This window comes from Anguilla anguilla, chromosome 8 (genome assembly GCF_013347855.1).
Source record: "Anguilla anguilla isolate fAngAng1 chromosome 8, fAngAng1.pri, whole genome shotgun sequence".
Lineage (NCBI taxonomy): Eukaryota > Metazoa > Chordata > Actinopteri > Anguilliformes > Anguillidae > Anguilla > Anguilla anguilla.
The window spans coordinates 6,141,848-6,152,759 of record NC_049208.1 but is presented as its reverse complement, the minus strand read 5'-3'; the positions used below and the strand labels follow the sequence as shown (position 1 = coordinate 6,152,759).

Genomic DNA, 10,912 nt, shown 5'->3' with positions numbered 1-10,912 from the left:
CCACATCTACCTTTCAAAAGCCCAAGCATACCCCTGAGTGACCTTACTGTACCTCGCTTTGGATAAAAGCATCTTCCAAATACAAGTAATGTCACGTGATGTAACGTAACAATGTAATGTAACAAAGTATAACATAATGTAACGTAACATAATGTAATGTAACAAAGTATAACGTAATGTAACGTAACATAATGTAATGTAACAAAGTATAACGTAATGTAACGTAACATAATGTAATGTAACAAACTGTAATGTAACGTAACATAATGTAGCGTAACGATATCCAACGGCTATATTCGCCACATCGTCCAGCCCTAACGTTCCCCGCAGGTCGGCCCGGAGACCTGGGGGAAGGGCAGGGTGGAGGGTGGGGGGGGGGAAACGTTACCGATGAAGTTCTTCCAGGAGAGGGAGCTCTCGGCCTGCCTCCAGCTGCAGGGCCAGGCCATCAGCACGGCGTTGTGCTTCATGCCGCCCAGCCCCGCCGACTGGATGAGCAGCGAGAAGCCGTCGCGCAGGTTGGACGACGCCACCACGTGGCAGAAGCCCTTGGTCTTCTCCGCGGACATGGCTGCCTTCACGTTCTGCGCACGGCGCATCGGGGGGGGGGGCGGGGGGGGGAGAGAGAGGGAGAGAGGTAGAGAGAGAGAGAGAGAGGGAGGGGGGAGAGAGAGCGGGAGAGAGAAAGAGAGGGAGAGGGAGAGAGAGAGGGGGAGGGAGAGGGAGAGAGAGAGGGGGAGGGAGAGGGAGAGAGAGAGAGGGGCGGGGGAGAGAGAGAGGGAGAGAGAAAGAGAGGGAGAGGGAGAGAGAGAGGGGGAGGGAGAGGGAGAGAGAGAGAGGGGCGAGGAGAGAGAGACAGAGGCAAAGAGGGAGAGAGAGAAAGAGAGAGGGACAGAGGCGAAGAGGGAGAGAGAGAGAGAGAGAGAGAGGGACAAAGGCGGAGAGGGAGGGAGAGAGAGTGAGAGAATTTTAATAATACCACTTTATTCAACAACCTTTAATACAAAAAACAAAAACAAACAACCAATTAACAACAGCAGCGAGGAAACTGACGAGGACCCTCTTGAACAGGAGCAAGAGCAAGACTCCTCACAGCGGGAGAGAGAGGGTGCTTAATGCTGCCGTATGCGGGTACTGAAAGGCCAAATAAAACATACCGACCCGGGACGTACGTACCGCTCCAGCAACACGCCGTTTAATAAAACCTAATTACACATTATCACCAGCCCACAGAGAATGAGACATTAAGTGAGAGAAAAAAGAAAGATTTTGTGGATTTTCAAACAAGGAAAGAATCTCAGAGCCAAAGTGCTAAAGTACAATCTCATAATCAATAAGACGCTTTCAATCCCAAAATGCCAAGATAACGCATTTCATCACTCATGAAACTTCACCTCAATTTCACTTTAAGTAATAAAAAAACCTTTTTGTGTTTCACAGCAGCAAACACGCGTTCAAGCACACAGAGGACGCCTGTGCGTGAACGCTAGTTTAGCAGCGAACAGATATGCCTCTCTCTTAATGAACACACAGAACAGGGCATTGATCACCGCTCGGGGGGAGGTCCACGGTTCGAAAGAGGCTGAGGCCCCACGGGAGACGGAGGGAAGGTCGGGCTTGTGAGCGTGCGCTTGTGAGCGGGCGCTGCGAGCGTGCACTGTGAGCGGGCGCTGTGAGGCTGTGAGCGTGCGCTGTGAGGCTGTGAGCGTGCACTGTGAGCGTGCACTGTGAGCGTGCACTGTGAGTGTGCGCTGTGAGCGTGCACTGTGAGCGTGCACTGTGAGCGTGCGCTGCGAGCGTGCGCTGTGAGCGTGCACTGAGAGCGTGCACTGAGAGCGTGCGCTGCGAGCGTGCACTGTGAGCGGGCGCTGTGAGGCTGTGAGCGTGCACTGTGAGCGTGCGCTGTGAGGCTGTGAGCGTGCACTGTGAGCGTGCACTGTGAGCGTGCGCTGTGGGCGTGCGCTGTGAGCGTGCGCTGTGAGCGTGCACTGCGACAGGTGACAGGTGCGCCGGGCGGTGTGGGGGGGCGGGGCCAGCACTCACCTGCTCGGAGCACTTGGCCTCGGAGGCCTTGGTCATGTAGGTGCCTTCCAGCACGGAGCCCACGATGGTCAGGCCCTTCCCCGCCTTCAGCTGCGTGGTGAAGGACAGCAGCCGCGGGTGCTTCACCCCGAGGTCCGAGTCCAGGTTCAGCAGCACCATGAGCTGCGGCCTGAGGGACACGCACGCACACACACACATGCACACGACCACAGGCACAAACACACACACACACGCACAGGCGCACAGGCACACACACACACACACGCACAGGCACAAACACACACACACACACACACACGCACGCACAGGCACAAACACGCACAGGCACAGGCACACACACACACACACGCACAGGCACAGGCAGATATGCACACGCACAGGCGCACACATACAGACACACGCAGACACATACACACACACACGAATACAGAAACAAACACAGACTTCAAATCTTTCCGAGAACCAGTGCTGACATTCCAATGTGTTTATTACATGCCTATGTAGAATACGTACACACACACTCTCAGACACACACACGCATGCAAACACACACACACTCACACGCAGACACTCACAGACCCACTCACAGACACACATACACTCACAGATCCACTCACAGACACACATACACTCACAGACTCTCTCGCACTCTCATCTGACAGTGGATAAGCGCACGGCCCAGTGAACAGGCGCTACTCTCGTTATCGCTCGCGCTCTGGGCTCTGGTGCGGCGTCTCCCCCGCTGCCTCACCTCCAGTTCTTGGTGTGGGGCGGGGACTCCTCCAGCCGGATCAGGGCGTAGCGGGCGGCGTTGAGGGACAGGCCCCGAATCCCGTCGCCCCACTCCTTCTCCGCTCTGTGGGCCAGAGGGGGGCAAGAGTTAACCCTACAGAGCGGGACACGTACCCCACAGGGGGGCATGCGTACCCCACAGAGCGGGACACGTACCCCGACAGAGCAAGCCACTGTCACTCACATCTCAGATCTGGCTGACTGTAGTACAGTAGCATGAGGCAGCTGTGATGTGATTTCAGGATTTCATGCTTAAACCCCTCACCAATATGTTTTTCTCTAGCCCCCAGGTAAAAATCCACTTTCATAATCTTTTTTAAGAGTGGAGGCTGGCACACACCTTACAACCCTATGAAGCTGTTTAAGAACTATCAGTGAGTTTATTTTCTTGATGTTCAGACACCCTGATCAATAAAGACGCTGAACTGCGAGAGAGGAAAAGTGCACAAAAGTCTTAAGCCTGTGACTGAACTAAGCCGTACTTCTCCTCCTCTACAGCCATCTCTCACATATAACCTGGAACAGAGGGCCACATATGCAACTCGTGCACTGATTATGAAAGGCCACAAACCACAACAGGCGGCCTGTGGCCTGGGAGGTCAAACTGGGCCCATCTTACCCTCTGTACTCGATGTACTTGTAGATGCACCCGGCGATCAGCATGGCAATCAGAGCGTAGTACCAGGAGCAGATGAACATCAGGGAGAGGCAGAGGCTCATTCCCAGGAAGGACAGAGTCCTGCGGGGAGAAAGAGCACTCACACACTCAGGACATGCAGACCATGTTACACACAGTTACACACACTTACACAGAGCAACAAGAACACACACTTATGAGGACATGCAGACCATGTTACACATAGGTACACAGAGCAACAAGAACACACACTTATGAGGACATGCAGACCATGTTACACAAAGTTACACAGAGTGACAACAACACACACTTATGAGGACATGGAGACCACATTGCACAGAGTAACACAGAGCAACAAGATACACACAACTGCACACGGTGGCAAAACTCACATAAGTCAAAACACGGCAAAAACACACAGGCGCACACTATTAAACATTATGCACTGCAGGCAGGAAGCCCGACTCCGAACTGCAGGAAGTCACAAGGCCGTGCCTGCTTGGGGACGAGGGGTCTCACCAGTGGTAGAACTTGAACCGGGGCCTCCAGTTTGGGGTGCGCAGCAGGGTCTGCACCGCACAGGCCAGGTTCACAAACAGGTAGCACATCAGGAAGAACCTAGAGCAGGCAAAACGCAGGCGAAACGCAGGCGAAACCGTCAACCCAGAGAGAGAGAGAGAAACACGTCTATAACCTCACTGTTTTTATCAGGACACCTAATTTGCCTGTGTGTCTCCCTTATCCTTCACTCACTTATTTTATTGGACTGAGTCCTTTTGTCTCCTGTCTTGTTTCATTGTCATGCTTTGGCATTATTCCTGCTGAATGCAGCATGCCAATGAAGCATTACTGAGCAGAATGAGAGAGACTGAGAGAGATTTTGTGAAGCTATTACATTCAGCGAAAGAAAGCGCGGTACAGATCGACACACTTCCGCTCATCAGGGAGAAAGAGGGAAAGGAAGGAGGGAGGGAGAGAGAGATGTGGATAGAGGGGGAGAGAGATGTATGTGGATAGAGGGAGAGGAAGGAGTGAGAGAGAGATGTATGTGGATAGAGGGAGAGGAAGAAGTGAGAGAGAGATAGATGTGGATAGAGGGAGAGGAAGGAGTGAGATAGATAGATGTGGATAGAGGGAGAGGAAGGGAGAGGAAGGAGGGAGAGAGAGATGTAAGACTCACATTGAGAGAATGGGCGCCACCTCGTCCAGGGAGGCAATCAGGATGCCGATCTCACAGATGCCCGCGGTCAGCAGCAGTGCCCAGGTGGGCTCCCCGTTAGATTTACCGTGACCAAACACCTGAGAGAGAGAGAGAGAGAGAGAGGCCATGTGTCATCCACAGTTATAGAAACATAGCATTACAGGCACTACACAGCTTGGCTCTATGAGCGCAACCCTTTCAGGTGTGACATCACAAACAACGTGATTCAAAAGTTCTTAACTGAACATTCTAATGGTGATGTCACAATCACTCCTGGCAATTGAAATCAATGGAGTTCTGGAACATTGACTTAGAATTTTGAAGAAAATAGAATTAATTGATGGAAAAGTAGGACAGAGTAGAACAAGTACATCCTGCTTCGCGCTTTACACTTCCTGCTGTAAGCTCTACCTGGGAGCTGAGTAAACAGCAGTGACTCTACTCCTATTTCCATGTTTATGATGACTGACTGATCTCTCTTTCCCTTGATTAACTGCAGTTCTCTCTCCGCTCCTACAGGGGGCAGTAGAGGGCCTCACCTGCAGGAACGGAATGATGCCGTCGCGCGCGATGGCCTGCAGCAGCCGGGGGGCGCCGGTGAGGCTCTGCAGCCCCGCCCCGCAGCAGGAGAAGAAGGAGCCGATGACGATGACCCAGGGGGAGGGCCAGGACAGGATGCCGATCACCAGGTTCCTCTTCACCGAGTCCCCGAACCTAGGAGCCCGACCGACGCGCGGACACGTGAATTCACAAACACGCGATCGCACGCAAACACAACACGCCGTCCAAACGCTTCGCAAAAACGCTACGCGAATTCACGAGAGGTCGGCAAAAGAAAAAACGTGAATCGGTGCACGTTCACATCATCAACCGTCACGCGAATATTCTGAAGAAGGCACAGCAAAATTCTGTACTCAAGAGAGTGCCAGTCGAGCACAGTTATGGAGAGTTTGCGAGACATACTCAGTCTTGGAAGAGTGAGCATAACAGCCCTCTCGGTTATACAAGGCTGCATTAAACGTACCACAGAGACGTTGAAGAGGGCACGCAGTGGTCTATTAAATTACATTTTCTGGCTTTGTGGAGCGGAATAATGTGACTTACATCCCCCGTTACATCATCATTTATTCAAAAAAATCCGTATCTCAATATGACGACAATTTTTTAAAATGTATCTTTTTTATTTCAGGCTTTTCCCCCTACTCAGGCTTACTAAAGCGCAAACTCAAAACTCACAGAAAAACAGTCGGACGAAGCCCCACTACAGACACACAAACATATGTGTACACATTAACACACGTAGCATGTAAACATGTAAACACCGAAACACGTGTGTGCAACATTCACACATCCATCCATCATCGATACCCGCTCATACTCACTTGTCTCTCAGAAGCACGCCTTCGATGCACGCACCGAACAGCACCACACAGGAGATATCTGCAGGACCGAGTTAAGGCCAAACACAGCCCAGAGGAGAGGAGAGGGGAAAGAGCAATAGTGCTACTCCACACGTAACCCTTTAATGTGTGAGGTCACCAATGTGGGATTAGAATGCAGCTCTTAACTGAACATTCTAATGCTGATGTCACAATCAGAGCTGCGAAGTGAAAGCAACTGAGTTCTAGAACATTTGACCTAGAATTTTGAAAAAAAAAACTCTTCAAAAAGGGTAAAAGGCCTTGTGATTTCTGCATCTCATAAAACAGCCAAATACACGCGCACGCATGCACGCACACACATGGACACACGCGCACACGCACACACACACACACACACAGGCCTACTCTAACTCTGGCGATCGGCTGAAGGATACAGATGAAGGATGTGGTTGCTATGGCGAGGATGGTTCCCGTGGGAATCGAGCGCTGAGCATCCTTCAGGTCTCCAGACCTGTTGGACCCGGCCATGATTCCTGAAACAAGCACAGAACGCTGATTTTCCAAACAAAAAATAAAGAAAAGTGTTATACAACTCTAATCTGCTAATTTACCAAACCTGTGTTAAAGTGTGTTATTCTGTTTCAGGGGGACAAAAATGTAAGGACCATAACCACACTTTCAACAACCTTAAAGAGATGGACTGACAAAGCGATTAAGGATTGACTGTCAAATACCAGGATTCAGAGGGGCCCAGAAATAAGCTACAGAATCTCTGCCTCAATTATATTACCGTACTTAAAATTTACCAAGCTGGTAGAGCATCAAAATCACACAGAATCAGAGCCAGGAAAGAAGCAGCATTTAGCATATTGTGATGTGTGCTGCTCTGCACATATAAAAAAAAAGCAGAGTTCCTGTGTGGAGTCCTCCCAGCAGACAGGGGGCAGTAGTCACCTGTCACCGAGGGGAAGTATATGCCCACCAGCAGGGTGAAGAAGGTGGCCATGTCGTTGAAGATGTAGGGTCTGTTGATGTCCTGGGACGTGTCCTTGGGGGGGGTGGACGGCTGCCCCGGCTTCTCCACCAGCATCCCACCGGGGGCGTAGCTGGGCCACAAGTTTTCTGCAGATAGGGGGAAGGGGGGAGGGGAGAGAGGGAAGAGGGGAGGGGGAAGGGGAGAGGGAAGAGGGGAGGGGGGGATGAGAGGGGAGAGGGAAGGGGGGATGAGAGGGGAGAGGGGAGGGGAGAGGGAGAGGGAGAGGGAAGGGTGGAGGGGGAAGGGGAGAGGAGAAGAAGAGGAGAGGGAAGTTTGGGGGTAGAGGGAAGGGGGGAGGAGGAAGGGGAGAGGGAGAGGGAAGGGTGGAGGGGGGAGGGGGAAGGGGAGAGGGAGAGGGAAGAGGGGAGGGGAGAGGAGAAGAGGAGAGGGGAGAGGGAAGGGTGGGGGGGAAGAGGGGAGAGGGGAGAGGAGAAGAAGAGGAGAGGGAAGGGCAGGGGGGAGGGAAGAGGGGAGGGGAGAGGAGAAGAAGAGGGGAGGGGAGAGGAGAAGAGGAGGAGAGGGAAGGCGAAGGGGGATATTGGGGGCAGATGGATTCACAGATTTTTAGGGCTTGCATAATCCACGCACAAATCCGCCATCTTGACTTCCTCTCCCATGCTCAGGCACCATCAGCTTTCAGTTTAACTTTACTAACACAACACTTATTACAGAGGGACGGTCACACAGATACAGTGGAATTACCAAAGGAAAACTGGGACACAACCCAGGGGTGAACGCCCAAAAAGCAAGCAAATGAGGTAAAAATTTTTTTTTAAAAAAACATCATCTCAACAGAAACCTGGTTATAGCCTGGAGGCCAGTCAGTAACACCTTAAAATAAGGTCACACGAACTGGCATGAACTAATGTAGTTGTTAACATGAATTAATTGATGTACAAATACATTAACAAAGCTGTACAGATTCCAGTAACATTTCAGGAAGATATTAGCTAATGTCAATTCATGTCACCTTATTGTAAAAGTGTTACTGCCCGGCCTAATAGTTAAGATAAAATGTAAGGTGAGAGAAATGCAATGAGGGATCTGACAGAGTAAACGATTCTTTTTTTTATTTTTATAAGGGCAGGGCAGGTCGCAGACAGAGGCGGTGAAACTGGCTGCTTTAAAAACAGGCACGCCCAGGAGGAAACGGTGCGCAGAACCGCGCGCTACCTGTGATGACCCCGCTGAGCAGGCCCGGGATGCCCTGGATCTCCGTCACGTTGTTGTCCCGGAAGTACTCGTCGCAGGACGCGTTGGCGGACATGCCGTCGCAGAAGAGGCCCCAGAGCGCGGTGGGGACCGTCGCGTTGCCCACCGTCTCCGACTTCACGCACTTGTCGAACTCCAGGTTCTTCAGGGACCGGTTGCCCAGCAGGCAGATCCTGGGGGGGGGAAGGGGGGGGAATACGAACCGCGAAACATGCGTTCAGGAAGCCAGGCACAGAACCTGCAACGCAGTTAGAACTTCAACGCGGTGAACTCACTCAAGAGGGTTCCGCACCGGAGGGTTCCGGGTTCAAGTGGGAGACGTGACACTACATCAGGGGTGCACAACAAGGGCCAATCCATTTCAGGATTTTGTGCCAACATTTATTCAACCAGCCCAATCATATCTTGTTTTCTTGATGTGTGTATAAGCACCAGCTGCAGACTGCCAGTGTATCCTAGAGATTTTACTGTGCTCAAGTACAGGAAAGAAACAGTGTCCATAGCTACGGTAATCTATAGATATTCTACATCTATGGTAATCGGTTGGAACAAAAACCAGCGTGCAGATCGGCCCTCCAGGACGGGAGTGGTGCACCCCTGGGGCTGGGGGGTATGCTGGAGAATTAGTGAAAAAAACATTCAGCTGTGTTCCAGAAGACTGACCACGGAGGTACAGCGGCCGGTGTCGGCATGCAATCTGCTGGCGAGACTCACGGGAAGTCGGGCGGGTCGAAGGCGGTCTTGATGACGCCGGCGTAGATGGCCATGATGGACAGCACCACGCACGCCAGGAAGACCAGCGCCAGCTTGTTGACGTACTTGACGCCCACGAAGACCACCAGCGCCATGAGGGCCAGGCAGCAGGTGCCGTACACCCGCATGTTGTTCAGCATGGCCGCCTGCTCGTCCTCCTTCCTCTCCGCCGTGAAGATGGCGCCGTTCGGCACGATGTAGGTCTGCGGAGACACGGCGCGTCCACGGCAACCGCGACACGGAACAGGGTGACTCAGCGGCGGCAGGGAGAGGGGAACGCACTAAAACACCCCGACCTTAATTCTGAGTCAACCTTAAGAAATTAGACCTTTTTTTATTTTTGACTTCATAATGGTGTCTGGTGTTCACAGAAATAAGTGAATAATATTAGAAACACAATGAAATAAAATGAAACGGACCTAATCCGGTCTCAAATCATCCTCTAAAGTCATCAAAACCCATTCCTGACACAGGAACAACATGGGACGGGACGGGGGGGCGGGAGCTCACCAGGAAGATCTCGATGGTGCCGAGGATGTACATGGACCCGGCGAAGGTGGTCCCCAGGTAGAAGCAGAGCCCCACGGCCCCGCCGAACTCCGGGCCCAGGGACCGCGAGATCATGTAGTACGACCCGCCGGCTGTGGGGGAGGAACAGTTACCCCCAAAACCACGCCCACCAGCGCCGGCTCCGGACCCGCCGGGCCGCTCGCCAAAAAACCGCCAATCAATCACAAACCCAGACAAACTCAAACAGGCGCTACCAAAAAACAAACAGGAGCGGCGTCGGGATCCGGGCACCAGCGTTGGCACCGAATAAACATAACGTGGTTTAAAATGGCACCGGTCCGCGCTTCGGCAAATGAAACGAGGTCAGACCTCGATAACACCAAAGAGGCCCGCTCCATTAGAGAAAGTGCTTCCTCGAGAGACGGATAAAACGTTTGATTTCCCACGGTGGCGTTTCTCAAGACCAGCAGGACTGGCGGATGGGTTCACACAGTGAGCGTATGTGAGTGAGTGTGGTCCAGGGAGGAACGGGTGAAGCCGTACCTGGAACCACGCCGTTTGTGGCGATGGCGCTCATCGATATGGCCGTCAGCATCGTCTGAGGAGAGAGACACAGATCCGAGTCACAACGACAGCTTCCGCCTGCACGGTCAAGCAAATCTACGACTCAAGCCACACTTGTTCCTGGTTATGGTTAGACACTTTGTTGTACGTCGCTCTGGATAAGAGCGTCTGCCAAACGCCTGTAATGTAATGTAATGTAATGTTCTCATGGCCAGTTCTGGGAATGGTACAATTCACAGTGACCAGTTATAATGACCAGGCTTGGGAATGGACACAAAAGCATACACAAGCCTTACAGTGGGAGGCACAGAAGCAGATGTAACATTATCGGGGGGGTGTTTTTGTTTGGGGAGGTTTGGGTATAGCGAGATCTGCGGTTTTAAACGAGCGTCCTCCCGGGGGGGAGGAGTCCGGGCGTATCGCATCGGTCAACGCCAGGCGGCGGGAATCGCGGGACGGCGCGCGCCACTGCGACGGTGTGTCCCCGCGACCTTGGGCTGACTGACGCACTTTCAATTTCCCAAAATAACCTCCCTCCCTTCCGCCGCCCCCGCCCCCTCCAGCCGTATCTATGGCAAAGTGACCTTCCCTTTCCGCCCCCCTCCCAACCCCCCCGAGAGGTCAAAGGGAGGTGAAATCTGGATTAAGCCCAATTAGCAGCGGCTCAGAAACTGCACTGAGACTCAGGGCTAACGGGCTAACGTGCTAAGCCCCTTCATTAGCCTCCTCCATCCTGATTAGTAATGGATATCAGGCTCATTATAACTCCATCAGACACGCGC

General features: G+C 52.4%; 1 protein-coding gene across 9 annotated transcripts in view; it reads right to left on the bottom strand.

The window, feature by feature from the left end:
- LOC118233178 (solute carrier family 12 member 7-like) overlaps window positions 1-10,912 on the bottom strand; it is a 57,915-nt gene that overhangs the window by 9,303 nt on the left and 37,700 nt on the right. For all 9 annotated transcript variants that reach the window (XM_035428576.1, XM_035428577.1, XM_035428583.1 and 6 more), the window contains 14 exons: window positions 10,110-10,164; window positions 9,567-9,697; window positions 9,018-9,259; window positions 8,265-8,476; window positions 7,010-7,177; window positions 6,490-6,588; window positions 6,056-6,113; window positions 5,213-5,387; window positions 4,653-4,771; window positions 3,992-4,090; window positions 3,455-3,574; window positions 2,795-2,899; window positions 2,044-2,212; window positions 389-584 (listed from right to left, as the gene is read on the bottom strand). In XM_035428576.1, the coding sequence (XP_035284467.1) occupies window positions 389-584; window positions 2,044-2,212; window positions 2,795-2,899; window positions 3,455-3,574; window positions 3,992-4,090; window positions 4,653-4,771; window positions 5,213-5,387; window positions 6,056-6,113; window positions 6,490-6,588; window positions 7,010-7,177; window positions 8,265-8,476; window positions 9,018-9,259; window positions 9,567-9,697; window positions 10,110-10,164 (1,948 nt within the window). The remainder of the gene's footprint in view (window positions 1-388; window positions 585-2,043; window positions 2,213-2,794; window positions 2,900-3,454; window positions 3,575-3,991; window positions 4,091-4,652; window positions 4,772-5,212; window positions 5,388-6,055; window positions 6,114-6,489; window positions 6,589-7,009; window positions 7,178-8,264; window positions 8,477-9,017; window positions 9,260-9,566; window positions 9,698-10,109; window positions 10,165-10,912) is intronic.